The following is a 21,590-nucleotide window of genomic DNA, read 5'->3' as shown; positions in this document are numbered from 1 at the left end:
GCAACCTTCCACAGGAAGACCCCCTGTGGGTCCAAGCCATGGGGTCTGAGTCCTTTGTTCAGCCATGATTTCATAAAGGAATTCTGGAATATGGAAATATTATACGTTCTAGCTGTACATCATGTATATTTCCGAGATCCCCAGAACAATGCAAGCGCCTGCCTAGGTCTGGAGTAATTCTAACATGCACGGGAAGGGAGATACATAGAGCAGCCACTAGCAGCTAGGTAGCAAAATTGTGTTTAGAGTCTGAGTAGCAGGGGTCCGGTTGGATCCGATGGCGCCAGAACCGCTGCCCTAGGATCGTCCAGAAAGGAGTTATGATCTTTCATAGATTGTGGGAAATTTATCTCCAAAGCTGCAGGGGAGGGGATTTAGGTTCAGCCCAGAGTTCAGGGGGGAGAGAATCAGAGGGTTAAATGCTTGTGTGCAGCATATCCTATTGCTTTTTCTCTGAGAGGTTACAAGGACACATCTTGTGAAGACAAGTTGCACACAAAGAAGGGACCACAAGCTTCCCATGTGACAGCCCCTCCCCCGCAAGCCTTTTGTCTAAGGCTGGGTTCACATTGCGTTGCTGGCGTCCGTTAGACGGACTAAGTTACACCACGGCATAACGCGGTGTAATGCAGTCCGTTAACGCCGCCGTTAATTCCTATATCGGACGCATCGCTAGCGCACGCCCACAATGGGCGTATGCTAGCGATGTACCATCATTGAGTGACGGACCCTGAGACGCGAGCTGCAGCGTTAGCGGGGGCAGCATCAGTGCTAGCGCGATGGAATGTCGGCACTTGCGTTAACAGCAGCCCGTTAATGTATGTGTTGAACGGGCTGCTGTTAACGCAATGTGAACCCGGCCTAACTTGTAACTGACCATATCTTCTGCTTATACATTTTGTCCTACCACTATTGTATTTGCACATCTGACCATTATATTTGTATAACCGCTGTGAATATACAGTTGCTTCTCACAAAATTAGAATATCCCGCTCCCGTCTTACCCGCTATCTCTCAGATAACTCTCTTCTCGACCCTCTTCAATCTGGCTTCCGCTCTTTACACTCTACTGAAACTGCCCTCATTAAAGTCTCTAATGACCTACTAACAGCTAAATCTAATGGTCACTACTCCATGCTAATTCTCTTGGATCTCTCTGCAGCATTCGACACTGTGGATCATCAGCTCCTCCTCACTATGCTCCGCTCCATCGGCCTCAAGGACACCGTTCTCTCCTGGTTCTCCTCCTATCTCTCTGACCGATCCTTCACTGTATGTTTTGCTGGTTCCTCCTCCTCTCACCTTCCCCTTACTGTTGGGGTTCCTCAAGGATCAGTCCTAGGCCCCCTACTCTTCTCGTTGTATACTGCCCCTATTGGACAAACAATCAGTAGATTTGGTTTCCAGTACCATCTCTATGCTGACGACACCCAATTATACACTTCTGCTCCCGATATCACACCGACCTTTTTAGAAAACACCAGTGATTGTCTTACCGCTGTCTCTAACATCATGTCCTCCCTCTATCTGAAACTAAACCTGTCAAAAACTGAACTCCTCGTGTTCTCTCCCTCTACTAACCTACCTTTGCCTGACATTGCCATCTCTGTGTGCGGTTCCACCATTACTCCAAAGCAACATGCCCGCTGCCTTGGGGTCATCCTTGATTCTGACCTTTCATTCACCCCCTACATCCGATCACTGGCTCGCTCTTCTTACCTGCATCTCAAAAACATTTCTAGAATTCGCCTTTTTCTTACTTTCGACTCTGCAAAAACTCTTACTGTTTCACTTATTCATTCTCGTCTGGACTATTGTAACTCTCTACTAATCGGTCTCCCTCTTGCAAAACTCTCCCCGCTCCAATCTGTCCTGAATGCTGCAGCCAGGATCATATTCCTCACCAACCGTTACACCGATGCCTCTACCCTGTGCAAGTCATTACACTGGCTACCCATCCACTCCAGAATCCAGTACAAAACTACTACCCTCATCCACAAAGCACTCCATGGCTCAGCACCACCCTACATCTCCTCCCTGGTATCAGTCTACCACCCTACCCGTGCCCTCCGCTCCGCTAATGACCTCAGGTTAGCATCCTCAATAATCAGAACCTCCCACTCCCGTCTCCAAGACTTTACACGTGCTGCGCCGATTCTTTGGAATGCACTACCTAGGTTAATACGATTAATCCCCAATCCCCACAGTTTTAAGCGTGCCCTAAAAACTCATTTGTTCAGACTGGCCTACCGCCTCAATGCATTAACCTAACCATCCCTGTGTGGCCTATTTATAAAAAAAAAAAAAAAAAGGTTCCTCGCATCATGTTCTCATACACTTTATGCAGTATTAGCCCTCTGTGTCTGTACTGCTACATACTTAGGCAGGTAACTGGTTCATGCAGCTTTACATGAACACCTGAGCCTTACACTATAGCTGGTCCGAATAACTAAAGAAATTGTTACCATCCACCTCTCGTGTCTCCCCTTTTCCCCATAGTTTGTAAGCTTGCGAGCAGGGCCCTCACTCCTCCTGGTATCTGTTTTGAACTGTATTTCTGTTATGCTGTAATGTCTATTGTCTGTACAAGTCCCCTCTATAATTTGTAAAGCGCTGCGGAATATGTTGGCGCTATATAAATAAAAATTATTATTATTATTATTATAATATCAAAAAGTTAATTTATTTCAGTTTTTCAATCCAAAAAGTGAAACTCGTATATTTTATAGAGTCATTACAAACAGAATGATCTATTGCAAGTGTTTATTTCTGTTAATGTTAATGATTGTGGCTTACAGCTAATGAAAACCCAAAAGTCATTATCTCAGTAAATTAGAATAATTAGCAAAAAAAAACACCTGCAAAGGCTTCCTAAGCATTTAAAAAGGTCCGTTAATCTGTTTCAGTAGGCTCCACAAACATGGGGAAGACTGCTGACTTGACAGATGTCCAGAAGGCAATCATTGACACTCCACAAGGAGGGTAAGCCACCAAAGGTCATTGCCAAAGAAACTGGCTGTTCAGAGTGCTGTATCCATTAATGGAAAGTTGAGTGGAAGGAAAAAATGTGGTAGAAAAAGGTGAACAGGCAACTGGGAAAACCGCAGCCTTGAAAGGATTATTAAGAAAAGGCCATTCAAAAATTTGGGGGAGATTCACAATGAGTGGACTGCTGCTGGAGTCATTGCTTCAAGAGCCACCACACACAGACGTATCCAGGACATGGGCTACAAGTGTCGCATTCCTTGTGTCAAGCCACTCATGACTAATAGACAATGCCAGAAGCATCTTACCTGGGCCAAGGAGAAAAAGAACTGGACTGTTGCTCAGTGGTACAAGCAAGGTGTTGTTTTCAGATAAGTCAATTTTACATTTCACTTGGAAATCAAAGTCCTAGAGTCTGCAGGAAGAGTGGAGAGGCACATAATCCAAGCTGCTTGAGGTCTAGTGTGAAGTTTCCACAATCAGTGATGGTTTGGGGAGCCATGTCATCTGCTGGTGTAGGTCCACTCTGTTTTTTCAAGACCAAAGTCAGTGCAGCCATTTACCAGGAAATTTTAGAGCACTTCTTGTTTCCCTCTGCCGACAAGCTTTTTGGAGATTGAAATTTTATTCTCCAGCAGGACTTGGCACCTGTCCACACAGCCAAAAGTACCAATACCTGGTTAAAAAACAACAGTATAACTGTGTTTGATTGGCCAGCAAACTCGCCTGACCTTAACCCCATAGAGAATCTATAGAGTATTGTCAAGAGGAAGATGAGAGACACCAGACCCAACAATGCAGACGAGCTGAACGCTGCTATCAAAGCAACCTGGGCTTCCATAACACCTCAGCAGTGCCACAGGCTGATCGCCTATATGCCACACTGCATTGATGCAAAAGGAGCCCCGACCAAGTATTGAGTGCATTTACTGAACATACATTTCAGTAGGCCAACATTTCGGATTTTAAAATCATTTTTCAAGCTGGTGTTATAAAGTATTCTAGTTTACTGAGATAATGACTTTTGGGTTTTCATTGGCTGTAAGCCATAATCATCAACATTAACAGAAATAAACAGCTGAAATAGATCACTCTGTTGGTAATGACTCTATATAATATTAAAATATTCGAGTTTTACTTTTTGTATTGAAAAACTGAAATAAATAAATTTTTTGATGATATTCTAATTTTGAGATAAGCACCTGTATAGTGTATTATCTAATGTGCCCTTAAGGCGATTAAATACAGTCCCTCGCGAAAGTATTCGGCCCCACTTTTCAGTTTTTAAATTTCCACAAAAATTTAAAATAACCAATAAGGTTCGTTCAGCTTAACAATTTTTTTCCATTTGTTGATTCTTCACCAAAAATTTACATTTGGTATCTTTATGATTGAAGCATGATATGTAGGAAAAGGTTGAAAAGTTCCAGGGGGCTGAATACTTTCGCAAGGCACTGTATGTAATTAAACCTAGGACTGCTCTTTTATCTCGATCCACAAATCCACACGTCCTTTTCTCTGCCTAATCTCACACACTACTGGGGCGGTTTATGGCCCGATAAAACTCTGTTAACAGACCAGGCGTATATCGAACGAGGAACTGGTGGCAGTCCTACCGGGCTGATAGTTTCTGTTTCACTGGTGCTAGTGAAAGGGGACTCTCAGCCTGTTAGGGTTGTTTGTGAGTGTGGTGCCACGTCAATGACTGTGTAGGTCACCATCTCACTCCCCGTGCATCCTTGGTCCTGTGTGGACATGGGGGTGTCTGTGTAAACCTGTGCCATGACACAGAAGCTTTGGAATTCTGTTGTGTAGAGCGATGAATGAAAACTGGAACTTTCCAGACCTATGTGATCAGTTGAATTGTATGTCTGGAAGTGGAAGTATGAAATAACACCCTACCTATAGTGATGCATGTTGGTGGCTTGGTGATGTTCTACCACTGCTTTGTTTCTTCTAGCACTGGAAACTAACAGTGTGTAGAGGGTAAGATGGAGTCAATCGTGTATCGGGAAAAATGTCATATCTTCAGTCAATAGGTTGAAGCCAGGGCATCATTGGACCTTCTAAAAAGACAGTGATTTTAAGCATACCACAAAGTTCACTAGGACTTGGTTTCAGGTCAATTTCTTAAAGATTCTGGAATGGCCGTCAGTTGTCTGACTTAAAATACACAGACAATCTTTCATGGGATTGGAAGAAGGCCATTGCAGCATTGAATGCCAAGCATGATGGTGAACTGGAAGCAATTGCCCATGAGAAGTGGGCGTAGATTCCTCGGGAATGGTGCCTGAATCTGGTGTCTAGCTGTGCTTCACATTTGCAGCAGGTCATAACAGCCAGAGGTGCTCTACTAAATACCAAAGATATTTACACACAGGAGAACAACGGGAGTTTTTAGAAAGTATATAGGCTATTTAGAAAATTTGTTAAAAACTAACACACATTAAAAAACACCAATGAAAACACCAGAGATGCATAAATGTCAGTACACCTATATTTACAACAAAGTTGTTGGCATATCTAGATGTATGAGGAGAAAATCCTTAATCCCCAAATTAACCTCAAAAGAGAACCACAACCTTTTATAAACCAGTCTAAGTGTCCCATACCTAACAATTCTCGCCACTCTGGCTACGGATGTATGAGGAGAGAGCCAGCAGAAAAGGTATGGTACCAAATGAGGGAAAAATGAGGAGTGCCCAAAGGAGCGGCATAAGTAAAGTGCCACCTGGCGTAAAGAGCACCCCTATCAGAGCACAAATTGTGATCGGAACTTACCCAATAATATGATCCCTGGATTGAGTGCTACCCCGACGCGCGTTTCGCTGCTATCTTGCTGCTTTATCAAGGGGAAGTGTTGTTTAGTAGCGTCCAGGACCTTATATCCCATAATCCCCTAGTCACATGATAGTCATGTGACCAGATGAGGTACCAGGCTGTATGTAGCGGCGCATGCGCCCGCGGCTGTCCGAATCCCCCCACACCCCGCGGCCCGGCCAGCGTCTGACAACAGGTGAGTAGCTGCAGGAGTAACCTAGCAACCAAGTCACCAGCCACATTGACGTGTGGCGGCCGGACACAGGAGGCGCAGGGGGGGGGGGGGGAGAAGGCAAGCTAGCCTCCCCCCCTGCGCCTCCTGTGTCCGACCGCCACACGTCTGCATCTGGTGAGTTGGTTGCTAGGTTACTCCTGCAGCTACTCACCTGTTAGACGCTGGCCGGGCCGCGGGGTGGGTGGGGGGGGCGGAGAGCCGCGGGCGCATGCGCCGCTACATACAGCCTGGTGACTCATCTGGTCACATGACTATCATATAAGGTCCTGGACGCTACTAAACAACACTTCCCCTTGATAAAGCATCAAGATAGCAGCGAAACGCGCGTCGGGGGTAGCGCTCAATCCAGGGATCATATTATTGGGTAAGATCCGGTCACAATTTGTGCTCTGATAGGGGCGCTCTTTACGCCAGGTGGCACTTTACTTATGCCGCTCCTTTGGGCACTCCTCATTTTTCCCTCATTTGGTACCATACCTTTTCTGCTGGCTCTCTCCTAGTACATCCATAGCCAGAGTGGCGAGAATTGTTAGGTATGGGACACTTAGACTGGTTTATAAAAGGTTGTGGTTCTCTTTTGGGGTTAATTTGGGGATTAAGGATTTTCTCCTCATACATCTAGATATGCCAACAACTTTGTTGTAAATATAGGTGTACTAACATTTATGTATCTCTGGTGTTTTCATTGGTGTCTTTTAATGTGTGTTAGTTTTTAACAAATTTTCTAAATAAACTACCGGTATATACTTTCTAAAAACTCCCGTTGTTCTCCTGTGTGTACACTGTTCTATTGGGAGTAGCATGTAGAGGGGCCGAGACATTGTCTTTGGCCACTTTGTTCATTATGAGTCTGGGTTTATGTGTAGTAAATACCAAAGATGCTTGTTGTGAAAGTGATTGAATAATTCTGCCACTGCAGTTGTCGGTAAGGCCGGGGTCACACGAGTGAATATTCTCTTGTGCGAGAGAATCAGGACGATTATGCTAATGACTCTGATTAAACTCTCACGGTTTTATCCTAGTGTCACCTTAGTATGATCTGATCTTCTTATGAGAGAATCACAGCACAAGTGCAGGGAAGATGGAGAGCAAAATTTCTCCATCTTCTCCATTGACTGTGTGAGCACATCAGACTGCACTCAGATGACATCCGAGTGTAGTCTGAAGCTTCACTCCCATTCATAGACTTGTTTGGGTGCATGTGATCCGATTCTGGGATCCACTCGCAGCATGCTGCGTTTTTCTCAAGCAGAATCGACAGGAGAAAAAAATCGTAGATCTGAAATTCCCCGTACTATAACACTGGGCAGAGTGCTATCCGATTTTTCAATCGAATTGCACTCATCCAATTTTTTCACTTCTTTGACCGACCCCTACAAGTGACAGAGAAACCACTTGTTATATTAGTTGTTTTAAAATTGCCCATTTGCTTGGTTTACAGCAAACCTCTGAAAGTATGTACATTTTGCTAATAAATTTAATTTGCTATGGGGGTTAAATAATTTTGAACTTTTAAAGGAAATAACAGCTATTTCATGCTGTCCAAACCACGGTCAGCATGAATCAGATCCTGGCTGCACAATTGCTTCTAGGTATATTTTTCTTATTAAAAATATGGGGGACCCCATATAATTTATTTATTAGGATCCACCCTTTTTAATACCCAGTAAAGGCAAAACTGACAGCTGCGGGCTGATGTTAATAGGCTGGGAAAGGGCTGTCAGCTGTTAATATGCTGGGAACCTTTATGTATGTTGGCTCTTTCCCAGAATATTGGCACCAGCCCCCAGCTGTCTGCTTTCCCTCAGCTGGTTAGGAAAAATAAGGATGTCATCCTTGTGTTATCACTGCCAGCAAAAAACAGACACGTCTACATGGTTCACACACACATGATCCTTGTGAACACACTGACCCATAGATTTGAATGGGTGTATGTGTGTAAGTGTCTTTAGTATGTGTGAAAACTGTCACAACATATACCTGAGACAGACTTGTGAAGGGCCCTTCATAGGTGTGAACCTGTTCCAGTCTCCATATTCTCTATCCTTAGTGATAAATGAGGGCTACATGGTCAGTTCTTATGATCCATTCAAAAATACAGATGAAAGATCAGAAATGGGAGAAAATCACTTGTTCCCTCTGCCCTGGCATTACCTTCCTGGCCTCGTGCACTCCCCTTCCTTTCCAATTATTCATTGACTTCTGGGTGATGATCCAGCTCATTTGTTGAGTAATAGAAAGACAAGTGAGAGGACGTTGCTGCTAATTGATAACATGACAGTGACATTTGTATATCCTTGTTACTCAGTCGCTATGAATTAGGGATTGTAGTTCCTATTTTCTACTCTGGGTTGACCTATAATGTCAAAAATCCATTTCCTCTGGGTGTGCCAGTTGATTCTGTGCCAATACGTAGATTTCATTTATTCGCTGGCATTTTCCCTTTTCATAATGAACTATGCAGCCCAAGCTTGTCTCAGGCTTTATTGGAAATCCCACATCAGTCTTTAATTTTTTTTTCCCCCTTTTTTTAATGGGAGGCTAGATGTTGAAATTAAGTCATAGATGCCAAGATGCCTCTGGACATGTCTTTTCTTATTGATGCGTTGTGAGAATATGTAAAAAAAAAGCATGGCTAAGTTATTATAGCATGAAACGGATGACTGATTTATGGCCGTTATCTCTCCATATCTATTTATCTACTTCCCGGTGGGATCCCATGAGGATGTAGAGATCATGACCCAGGCTTCCCCACAGCGACCTCCGGTCTCTACACATCTCCAAATACTTCCTGATATATGCACAGTCTGTCTCGGAAGTTGTAAAGGAAATAAAAGGTCATCGTGTGTCTGATGGACAGTCCTATCTATTCCAGTATCTGTGGCTGACCAGAATGGCTTCTTTAAATTCATGACGTGTCAACCAGTTCAAGGCATACTGAGCTTCATGTCTTCACGTCCATGCCTCGGGGTCCACCAGTAATGGATAAATCATGCCTGCGTGGGGCTTTGTTCACATCTCGCTTTCGGCTGCACCAAAAGTGTAAGGCCTCGTTCAGACGTCCGTGATTCATGTATGCGTCTTCATGGAAAGAATATGTACCCATTTTAGATTATGGGGCTGATGACATGTAAGTGTTATTTTATGGGTTGAGTATCTGCAAAAAAAAGTAAAAAATAGTGGACTCATGGATGACAATCGCACATTCAAGTTTAAAAAAAACTTTGGACCAAAACTTTGTTGCCTGTGTGAACGTGGCCTAATGCCAACCAGAGAGCGTGAATCCCTACAGCATATAGAGGTGCTCACGTTATGTATTTTAATGTCCCATACTGTTTGTTACATCTTCTTTTTTTTCTTGTCTTACACCAAAAATGAAATGTATTAACGCCAACAAGCACAAAGCATTGCGTACATAGCATATTTGTGATGTAAGAAAAAAATGTATTCTCTTCATTTTTTCTTTTTAGTTTACTCTTAAACAATAAAATAAGAGGAGATTGTCGTAACTTTTTTTTTTTATTGCATTCTAACTTAAAGGAGGACAAAAATGGTCAAACGTATGTTCTTTTCACTATTTGACTCAGTGGTCCCCAACTCCAGGCCTCGAGGGCCGCCAACAGTGCAGGTTTTCAGGATTTCCTTAGTATTGCACAGGGGTTGGAATCATCACCTGTGCAGATGATCACATTACCACCGATGCAATACTAAAGAAATCCTGAAAACCTGCACTGTTGGCGGCCCTCGAGGCCTGGAGTTGGGGACCCCTGATTTGACTAGTTGATATTCAAGCACATGCAGTTGGCGGAGATAATAAATGTTATGTGACCTGGGTCTGAGGTCTTCATCCCCAGCTGTGCATTGTGGCCCCAGCTAAGGACAAGTTAGGGAATGTTGTTACAGAAGCTATGTTGTTGCCTGGAGCCCTTGAAAATTACCATTACTGGTTAGCTTTCTGTCTCCCATATCAGTGAACCTCAGGTTGCAATCAGCAGGACTATCCTGGTGGGGTCTATCAATGGCAGTGTCCTACTGCATCCACCAGATATGTGCTACTGTATCCACCAGATGTGTCCTACTGCATTCACCAGGTGTCTCCTACGGCATTCACCAGGTGTGTCCTACTGCGTCCACCAGGTGTGTCTTACTGCAAACATCAGATGAGTCCTACTGCATCCACCAGTGTGTCCTACTGCATCCACTAGGTGTGTCCTACTGCATCCACCAGATATGTGCTACTGCATTCACCAGATGTGTCCTATTGCATTCACCAGATGTGTCCTATTGCATTCACCAGATGTGTCCTACTGCATTCACCAGATGTGTCCTACGGCATTCACCAGGTGTGTCCTACTGCGTCCACCAGGTGTGTCCTACTGCAAACATCAGATGAGTCCTACTGCATCCACCAGTGTGTCCTACTGCATCCACTAGGTGTGTCCTACTGCATCCACCAGATATGTGCTATTGTATCCACCAGATGTGTCCTACTGCATCCACCAGGTGGGTCCTACTGCATCCACCAGGTGGGTCCTACTGCATCCACCAGGTGTGTCCTACTGCATCCACCAGGTGTGTCCTACTGCATCCACCAGGTGTGTCTTACTGCGTCCACCAGGGGTGTCCTACTGCATCCTCTAGGTGGGTCCTACTGCATCCACCAGGGGTGTCCTACTGCATCCACCAGGGGTGTCCTACTGCGTCCACCAGGTGTGTCCTACTGCGTCCACCAGGTGTGTCCTACTGCATCTATCAGGTGTGTCCTACTGCGTCCACCAGGTGTGTCCTACTGCGTCCACCAGGTGTGTCCTACTGCGTCCACCAGGTGTGTCCTACTACGTCCACCAGATGTTTCCATAACTGAATATTACAAGCCTTCTGTGGTCTCACTTGTGGTTTGGGAGGTTGTGTGACTAAAGTGTTTGGTGTAGAACAGGTCTGACCTGTTGTGTCTTCTGGTCTTTCCTATCTCCAGTAAGACATATCTATGTCTACAAATGTCTTGTAGCCTTTAGGACAAGATTAAGTTCAGATAACTCTCCTTTTTTTTCACATTCCATTCCAGACTAGAGGACAACTTTCTCTTTGGTCTGTGATCATGGTTCACAACAGGGTTTTGGAATGGAGAAGAACAGATCAGATGTTCAGTCTATTTCTGACTATTCCACCATGGGCATGACGTCCACATGGCTTGGCTAGATATGCTTGACCTGTAAGCTTGACAAGTTGTATTGTGATGTTGTGAATGTTAAAATGTTAGGCAGGAAGGTAACCTGCTTTCCTTCTACCACGTGTCCATCCACGTAGACAGGACTATTGAGCTTTCAGCTCCACCACCTGTTTACCACGTTCTGCTGGTTTTCTTCAGCAGCTGACAGATATGGTCCCTCCTGGATTGAGTGGATAAAATCCACTCTTAAAAGGGCCAGTTCAGCAAAAGAAAAAAAAATGAAATGTTTTAAAAATGCAATGAAAGCTAATTCCTGCAGATTATGCAAAATAACCCCCCCCCCCCCCCCCCTCAGAATGTAGATAAGATTAAGTTAATTCATCCCCTTTTCAGATACTGGAAAGTGCAGTGGATTTTGTGTGGAAAATCTACACTAAATACCTGACATGTGAACCCATTATGCTACAAATACCTTATTTATTCGTTTTACAAACAAAAACAAGATCCCTACATTGTTTTTATGTTATAATTGTTGCACGTTTCACAGTACAGTCATGGCCAAAAGTATTGACACCCCTGCAATTCTGTCAGATAATACTCAGTTTCTTCCTGAAAATGATTGCAAACACAAATTATTTGGTATTATTATCTTCATTTAATTTGTCTTAAATGAAAAAACACAAAAAGAATTGTCCTAAAGCCAAATTGGATATAATTCCACACCAAACATAAAAAGGTGGTGGACAAAAGTATTGGCACTGTTCAAAAAATCATGTGATGCTTCTCTAATTTGTGTAATTAACAGCACCTGTAACTTACCTGTGGCACCTAACAGGTGTTGTCAATAACTAAATCACACTTGCAGCCAGTTGACATGGATTAAAGTTGACTCAACCTCTGTCCTGTGTCCTTGTGTGTACCACATTGAGCATGGAGAAAAGAAAGAAGACCAAAGAACTGTCTGAGGACTTGAGAAAACAAATTGTGAGGAAGCATGAGCAATCTCAAGGCTACAAGTCCATCTCCAAAGACCTGAATGTTCCTGTGTCTACCGTGCACAGTGTCATCAAGAAGTTTAAAGCCCATGGCACTGTGGCTAATTTCCCTAGATGTGGACGGAAAAGAAAAATTGAAAAGAGATTTCAACGCATGATTGTGCGGATATTGGATAAAGAACCTCGACTAACATCCAAACAAGTTCAAGCTGCCATGCAGTCCAAGGGTACAACAGTGTCAACCCGTACTATCCGTCGGCATCTGAATGAAAAGGGACTTCCAAAACTTACCTGAAAAAGCCTAAAACGTTTTGGAAGAATGTTCTCTGGTCAGATGAGACAAAAGTAGAGCTTTTTAGGCAAAGGCATCAACATAGAGTTTACAGGAGAAAAAAAGAGGCATTCAAAGAAAAGAACACGGTCCCTACAGTCAAACATGGCGGAGGTTCCCTGATGTTTTGGGGTTGCTTTGCTGCCTCTGGCACTGGTCTGCTTGACCGTGTGCATGGCATTATGAAGTCTGAAGACTACCAACAAATTTTGCAGCATAATGTAGGGCCCAGTGTGAGAAAGCTGCGTCTCCCTCAGAGGTCATGGGTCTTCCAGCAGGACAATGACCCAAAACACACTTGAAAAAGCACTAGAAAATGGTTTGAGAGAAAGCACTGGAGACTTCTAAGGTGGCCAGCAATGAGTCCAGACCTGAATCCCATAGAACACCTGTGGAGAGATCTAAAAATGGCAGTTTGGAGAAGGCAGCCTTCAAATATCAGGGACCTGGAGCAGTTTGCCAAATAAGAATGGTCTAAAATTCCAGCAGAGCTTTATAAGAAACTCATTGATGGTTACCGGAAGCGGTTGGTCGCAGTTATTTTGGCTAAAGGGTGTGCAACCAAGTATTAGGCTGAGGGTGCCAATACTTTTGTCTGGCCCATTTTTGGTGTTTTGTGTGAAATGATCAATGTTTTGCTTTTTGCTTCATTCTATTTTGTGTTTTTTCATTTAAGACAAATTAAATGAAGATAATAATACCAAAGAATTTGTGTTTGCAATCATTTTCAATAAGAAAATGAGTATTAACTGACAGAATTGCAGGGGGGTCAATACTTTTGGCCATGACTGTACATTCTAAATGGCACTTTAACTGGGACACTGTTCGTAATCTACACAGCGGACAGATGGCTATTCTGTAGTAATTCACTTACAGTGCACAGTATTTTATAAAAATTTCTATGATTTGGTTATATTGGGTGAGGCAGGTAAGAACCGTTATAGTTCATATAATAAGGTGTGGTTCTGGTTTAGGGGCGGATTTCCAATAAATGGAACCTGTCACCTGAATCTTGCTGCCCAGATCAGAGGCACAATTGCAGTCTGGTATACTTTCCCCCTGAAATCCCGTAGCTTTGAAGGGGTTGTTTGCTATTTGGACTTCTTCTTAATCGCCATAGTTCTCCTATGTAAAATATTAGTGGTTATACACGCCTCCGGAGCGCGCGTCGGTGCCGCCTCTCCTGGGACTTGCAGCTCTCACTTCTCCCAAGTGGTAGTTTCATCCAAAGAAAGTGATAGATAAGAAGCCACTGATTGGCTACAGGGATCATGTGACCTAAAACAGAGCCCAGTAAGTGACCAATCAGGCTCTCTTCCTCGTGCTGTTCTCAGATTACATAGCAAAAAAGCTGCTGACAGATTCCCTTAAACGCTTTAGACTTGGAAAGTTATCGCAGAAAATTACAGATGTTTGAAGTAAAATACAAGATGGGTTCACTGATCCCAGTTTACGACTGATCTGGGCAAATAGCTATTCCCTAATATAGTGTTATAATCCTGCGCTCAACATCTGGCTGGTGACAAACTCTTTATTTCTCATCTATCGTTCTTTCAGACTGTGACTTCTGTCTTGGTCTGTTACTATCCTGTTACAGAACGTATGAAAACATCTGTACTTTCCATAATGTGACGTATTTCCCCTCTTCTGTCCATATTTGAATATCTGTATATAATGAGCAGTGGCAGCCTTGGTGGCAGGATACAGCGCCTCCGCTAATGCTCAGGGCCGCAGTAATAACAGGCTATGCGGGGCTTCCACAGTCCATTCCTGTGAGAAACACTTCAATATCAGATCGCTTTTCCATGTCAATGATTTGGCGGTCTACCGTTCCCGAGATGGCAGCATCGCTGTGCTCTCATCCCCCTTCAGACCAAGAATCTGCTCTTGGCAGAGGCCCAGTCTACACAACGGCTGGTTTCCACAGCAACATCTGCTGAAAATGTGTTTTTCTGCACTGTCTTTTTCAGAAGTGCTGGGCAGGAAAACACCCCTGGGTGAATGGTCTCTGAATAGAAAGATGACTACAAGAAGTCATCAAGTTAATGAGGAGCCAAATGTTACGGCATTATTCACATACATTATGTGGCGTCTCTTATTTTCTTCTAAACTGAAACGCTATTCAATCTTCCAGAAGAAGTTCCAGAATCCTAAAATATTCTATTGCAAGCTTAAAAGGAAATCTGTCACCAAGTTTGTTTTAAGCTAATCTGAGAGTAGCATAATGTAGGAAAAGAGACCCTGATTCCAGCAATGTGTCACTTAGTGGGCTGCATGCTGTAGTTTAGAGGAAGTCACTGTTTTATCAGCAGGAGATAAGTGCTAGTAAGCCTGCTGCCATGTAGTCCTTTATATTCATGAGCCCACCCCCACCACTGATTGGCTGCTTTCTGTTTAAGCTGTGCATAGGCTGAAAGCTGCCTATCACTGATGTGGGTGGGGATATCCAGAGCTCCGCATTCAGAGAACTCGGAGAACTGCAGCAGATAAAGCAAGCAGCTCAGTATGGCTACTTTCACACTAGCGTTAACTGCAATCCGTCACAATGCGTCGTTTTGCAGAAAAAACGCATCCTGCAAAAGTGCTTGCAGGATGCGTTTTTTCCCCATAGACTTGTATTGACGACAATACGTGACGATTGACGTGCGATGGATGCGCCGTGCTTTGGCGGACCGTCGGGAGCAAAAAACGCTACATGTAACGTTTTTTCCTCCTGACGGACCGCTTTTTCCGACCAAGCATGTGCGGCCGGAACTCCGCCCCCACCTCCCCGCACCTCACAATGGGGCAGCGGATGCGCCGGAGAAATGCATCCGCTGCCTCCGTTGTGCAGTGCGTTAAACGCTAGCGTCGGAATCTCTGCCCGACGCATTGCGACGGGGAGATTCCGACGCTAGTGTGAAAGTAGCCTTAGTGACACATTGTTGGTATCAGGGTCTATGTCCTTACATTATGTTTCGTCAGATGAGTAGCAAATACCTGGTAACAGATTCCCTTTAAAGGGAACCTGTATGTTGGTTCATGCTGCCCAAGCCGTTCTAGTAGAGGTGCATGATGGGTCTCCCTCATAGTGAGAGACCGGTCAATCACCTGCAGCGTCAGGTGCAGCTGGTCATGTGCTGAGTTGGCAAGTCAGGCCACACACTATAGTCCCTGGCCAGCTCCTGAAAGTTTCAGAGCAAAATATACCTGGCTGTAAATTTGCGACAAGGCTCTGATTCATGCTGTCCGGATTGGGCAATATGAATCCGGTTCTCTTTAAAAGGGTTTCCTGTGACGAAAACATGTTCTACCCTGTAGATGGCTGCCAGCCACATGATGGTTCAACCGGCAGTTATCTTGCCCGATGCTCCTGTGTTCTCTGAGAGCCGCCCCAAAATCTCTTTTTACAGCTCTTTAAACGGCATGTATGAAAAAATCCCCAAATATGGTCCTGGCCAAGAATGAGATTAAATGGTCCGGTCTTGAACTGGTTAAAATAGTAAGTTATGCAATTTCTTCGTATACTTCTATTATCAGCGGCTGTACTTTCTTCTATCCCCTCTAGGCCTGGTGACTACCACTGTGTGTAGAGGGGTGGGCTGACTGGCTCATTTCCATAACTAATCTGGTCCCTTCTCTGTCCATGCATCGACCATGGCAGACAAGGGGCTGGCCTTGCTTTTGAAATACCGTATGTTGGTCTGCTCGCCCCTCCACACCAAGCACTGATGATGTGGCGACCTTGAAGACCACAGAAAGTGGTAAAGCTTAGCTGCCAGTTTTAGGCTGGGGGGTTTAATATCCATGGCACCATACCAGCCTGAGAATACCAGCTGTCTGCTTTAGCAAGGCTGGTCGTCAAAAATGGAGGGGAACTCTCACAGTGTTTTTAAATTATTTAAATAAAAAAACAACAGTGGTGGGACCCCTCTATTCTTGATAGCCATGCTAACGCTGACAGCTTAGGGTTGCAGCCTGCAAAAATAAAGGGGAACCCACTCCGTTTCTTTTTTATTTAACTAGAGCACAGACTGACAAATACTCCCATCAGCCACCGCCTGCTCTCACCGTTAGTAGCTGCAGCAGGTGTAGGCTGATGGGAGTAGTAGTCCCATCAGCCACCGCCTGCGCTCACTGTTAATAGTGGCAGTTGGTGTAGGCTGATGGGAGTAGTAGTCCCATCAGCTGCCTCCTGCTCTTGTTATCAGTTGAACGCTCAACATTCTCCTCTGCTGGCACTGATCGCCGACAGAGCAGGGGAGAATGATGAGAGCCGTCATCAGCACCCGGTGCTGGGGAACAGCGCTAACAGTACCACTGCTTCCCATGCATGTGTATGTGTGCTACTGAGGTGGCACATGGATGTCATCACTGTGCACGTGTGCAGGCCTTTTGAGGCCCTTGCTTCTGTTAAAAAAAACAAACAAAAAAAAAAACAATGGCTATGCCAGTGTATTTTGCCCATTGACACGTCGTCCGTGGAAACACACTGACATGTGCACAGACCCATTCTCTGGAAATGGGTCTATGTGTGTATGTGTCTCAGTTACGTGTGAAAACTGTCACCACATGTACCCGAGATACGGATATGTGAAGAGGCCTAAGAATGTGTCAAATCTTTAGTCGTTGTGAGGACTCTTCCACACGTTGAGTGTTTTTGAGTTTTTTACCTCAGTATTTGTAAGCCAAAACCAGGAGAGGAACAATCAGATGAAAAGTGTAATAGAAACATATGCACCACTTCTGTGTTTATCACCCACTCCTGGTTTTGGCTTACAGATACTGATAAGAAATACTGACCAAATACTGAATATGTGAACGTGGCCTCAGAAAAATAGTGAAACTGTTGTAGGAAAATTGATCTGTAAGGTCACGTTCAAACGTTCAGTATTTGGTCAGTTTTTTACCTCAGTATTTGTAAGCCAAAACCAGGAGTGGGTGATAAATACAGAAGTGGTGACGTGTTTCTGTTATACTTTTCCTCTCCTGATTTTGGCTTATAAATACTGAGGTAGAAAACAAACCAAATGGCGAATGTGTGCACGAGGCCTTATAGAAATGCCCCTCTGGCATATTTTTCTGTGTAGCTGACTCACTTATGAGTTGCCAGCATGATGCCAGAGTCTGTAGGAGCAGATGCGTCATATTCTGTGACATTTGTTATTTTGGATGTTGTGGCCACAAGAGTTCTAGCAATATATTATTCATCTGCCTGGAATTGTCCTTCTGCTGAAGCTTTTATTCCTGGCACAGGACTGATCATTGTGTGTAAGTAATTGGCCCAGAACTCGCACATTTACCCATTATTTCAGTGATGGAAAGCAGATCTTCTGCGTTGTCTTATACGCTGCCCTCTATGGACCACGAATGGCAATGATGGAGTTATACAGAGCTCATCAATGTGCGTGACTACCTGGCCACAGACTTATTTATTTATAGTGATATAATCTCTTGCTGATTAAAACTGTGATTTTATTAAAATTACAGTAAGCAGCCCAATAAGTGATTCATCACTGGAATCAGGGTGTGTCTCTACACTGTACTACTCTCAGATTACGTGGTAAAAATGTGGCGAAAGATTCCCTTTAATTGGTGGGGGGGGGGGGGGGGATAGCTGAAAGAACACACATGGTGTGTTGTTTTTTTTTTTTTTTTTATCTTTATATAAATAACACAGGTAAAGAAAAAAGTCACCAATGTTCCACTTACTTGGTTGCTTGCTGTAGCTTTGATCTGCTGGTAAAATCACTTTTTTTCCATTAGACGACTGGTAAACCTGCTGCCATATAGTCCCCCATATTCATGAGCTCTGTATAACATTTCTTCCTCCACCTCTGATTTCTGCCTATGCGCGGTGTACACAGAAATCTGACAATCAGTGGTGTGAGCGAGGTTATACCACTCAGCATTCAGAAAACTGCTAGATCTGCAGCAGATAAAATAGGCATTTTTATCAAATTACAGCATGCATCCTAGTGAATGTTGCATAGTTGGAATCAGGGTCTCTGTCCCTGTTTTCTATGACATTTGGATGGGGTTTTTGCATGCATTATACCAAAAATTGCTGCAGATTAACAGTTCTGCGTCCAGACTGCAATTCTACAGCACATCGGCGGTGACTGGACTAATAAGCAAGATGCGATATTCTGCTGCAGGTTTGTCTGGGTTTTGCCCAGTCCTGCAATAGTAATGTAGAGCATACAGGATGGTCAGCTCTTTTTCACAAAGTTTCTTAACATAAAACTAGTAACAAGAAATAAGAAATCCACTACGGATTGTCAATATCAGGATGCTTTCACTTGGTAAAAAAAAGCAACAAAAAACTATTTTTAGTAGTTGCCATTTATGCAGTTTTTCATTTTTCGAGCAAATGCAAAGTTTCCTATTGAAAGGTGCTGCACCTTCAGAGTCACGCTATGAATGTCACATTCTCACTCACTTTAGATAACGGCTAGAAAAAGCCTTGAAAGTTAAATATAGATCCCTAGAAATGCCGGTGATGAAAGTTTTATATGTGGAAGCAAAATCGTTTTACATAAAACATTTAAAGGGGTTTTCCACTACCGTGTAGTTATTTTTTCATTTTACTCGCTTACATAGTCCCGTCGTATTCCACAGCACTTTACAGACATCAACATCACTGTCCCCACTGGGACTCACAATCTAAGTTCCCAATCAGTATGTCTTTGGAGTGTGGGAGGAAACCCGCGCAAACCTGGGGAGAACATGCAAACTCCTTGCAGGTGTTACTATGATATTGATGACCTGTGTCTATGCTAGGACATTAAAATCAAATCTGTCGGGGATCAACACTGGCATCCCCCAATGATTATCTGTTACTAGCTCCGGTAGTGGCTGGATGTAACAGTATCTGGAGCAGACGCCACAACTCTGTCCCTCTGTAGTGGCCGCTGCTGGGTACTGCAGATCATCTCCAATTCAGGTCTCCTTTTTCGGCTGGACCTACATAATGTTTGCCACTATGTTCAGTGGATCTGTCAGGGCTTAAGTCTTGCTGCCAGCCTCCAGACAACGAGGCTCGACTGAGCACACACTGACTCCTTAGGCTAGGTTCACATTGCGTTAGTGGGTGTCCGCTAACAGACTCCGTTACATGGCGCAATTAACGCTATGTAACGGATCCGTTAGCGCACCCATTGACTGCAATGTGCTAACGGATAGCTAACGCATCTCAAACGTATGCCATTTTTGGCATGCGTCTGCGATGTGCCGTTAGTTTCGGACGGACCTTGAACGCTGCTTGCAGCGTTAAGGCTAGGTTCACATTGCGTTAGTGCAATTTGTTTAGCGGATACGCTAACGGATTGCGCTAACGCAATGTCCCCAGGGCGCATGCTTGGCTGTCTTCTCATTCAACCTCCTCCTCATTGAATTACTCCAGGGTTCGGCCTAGTGTTTGCTTGGGATTTGCAGTTGAACCCCTCGCAATCAGACATTTATCAATTAATTTTTCAGATAAAAGATAATTGCCTATCATGGGAAAATATCCTTATTCTGAGGGCTATGGTGGTCTGGTTATGGCCATCTCTACATCATGACAGCTACTCTTCTGCCACAATCTGTATTCTGCTGTAAGAGCATGTGTGGGCGATTGATCTCCCCATGGTTGCTCTCCCTTTTAGCGTGGTCACTGCTGGCCTTTGTAGTTTTCCTTATTACGGCGTTGCTATTAAAGTAATTAATTGCGTACAAGCATAGGATCTCAGAGAAGAATCCATCACAATATACTCTGTGTAGACCCCAGAGAAAGTGTACTGTCTAGGTGTACTTATTAAATGATTTTCTGAATTTACATTTTAATCCATGGTATGATTTTTACAGATGGATGGAAGCCTGCCTAATGGAAGATCTGCCCCCTACTACAGAGCTGGAGGAAGGGCTGAGGAATGGAGTCTACTTGGCAAAACTTGGAAACTTCTTCAGTCCAAAAGTGGTTTCTCTGAAGAAAATCTATGATCGGGAGCAGACCAGATACAATGTAAGCCGCTACTGGTACACCATTATGGACGACAATGTCCCAGTAGATGTAGCTTTATACCATACTGATAGTGAATGTTTATTAAAGGGAACCTGTCATTTATGCTGCTACTCTAATTCATGATGGCTGTGGTTCGGGCAGCATGAATCTAATGACAGGTTCCCTTTAATATGTGATGAGCTTCTTAGACATGCGTGAATCACATTACTGCAAGTGGCACATGAAATGTCAAAATATAAAGGTTACAAAATATATATTATTCTTCTTAAAGGGACATCTTATAAAGTGATGACTCCTTGCTAGGGTATGATCAATCCAGTGAGTTCACCACTGATCTCGATAACAAAGGGCCACAGCTCTGATTATGTACATTGTACATTTTCCCTGCAAAGCCGTGGTCATAATCTGCCGGCCCTGGGACAGTGGTGGGGGTGTAGCACGGCCCCAATTACCTGACTGGGGCCACACTACACTTGCAGAGTTGTGAGGAATCCGCTAAGTGTTATATGTTGTCATTCAGAGCAGAATTGGTTTACCTAAGTGAGAGGGGCTGCTTGTAGAGGGGAATCCAAGGAAAGAGACCTCCTCTGTGATATGGCATCTCCTCATAGAACCTGCTGCTAATTATCAGTTGTGTATCTGTGTGCTTCTTCTCTTTTAGGCCACCGGTCTGCACTTCAGACACACGGACAATGTCATTCAGTGGCTTAATGCAATGACGGAGATTGGCCTCCCAAAGGTAGGTGTATCCCATATACTCCATGTAATTGTCTTCCAAGTGTCTTTTGCACAGTCTTTTCATTGATCCTCTCCACACTACTTTTTCAGATTTTTTACCCCGAGACCACAGACATCTACGATAGGAAGAATATGCCCCGTTGTATATATTGCATCCATGCTTTAAGGTAAAGGATTTTTAACCCTGTGCGTTTTCTTTTAGATTTCCGTATATATTCACATTCTGCCATTCCAGTGAATTTGAATTGAACAATTAGACCAAGTTTAAATTAGCGTTAAATGGGGTCTGGTGGAATTTCCATTTTGTTTTGGTATTTCTGAGGTTTTGCCATTTT

General features: G+C 43.9%; 1 protein-coding gene across 1 annotated transcript in view; it reads left to right on the top strand.

Moving 5' to 3' along the window:
* IQGAP1 (IQ motif containing GTPase activating protein 1) overlaps window positions 1-21,590 on the top strand; it is a 188,812-nt gene that overhangs the window by 82,070 nt on the left and 85,152 nt on the right. Inside the window, exons 3-5 of the mRNA XM_069766114.1 lie at window positions 20,361-20,517; window positions 21,179-21,256; window positions 21,346-21,422. Coding sequence (XP_069622215.1) covers window positions 20,361-20,517; window positions 21,179-21,256; window positions 21,346-21,422 — 312 coding nt within the window. The remainder of the gene's footprint in view (window positions 1-20,360; window positions 20,518-21,178; window positions 21,257-21,345; window positions 21,423-21,590) is intronic.

Source organism: Ranitomeya imitator, chromosome 4 (genome assembly GCF_032444005.1).
Source record: "Ranitomeya imitator isolate aRanImi1 chromosome 4, aRanImi1.pri, whole genome shotgun sequence".
NCBI classification, from domain to species: domain Eukaryota; kingdom Metazoa; phylum Chordata; class Amphibia; order Anura; family Dendrobatidae; genus Ranitomeya; species Ranitomeya imitator.
The sequence above is the reverse complement of the archived record's forward strand: the minus strand, read 5'-3'. Positions and strand labels throughout refer to the sequence as shown.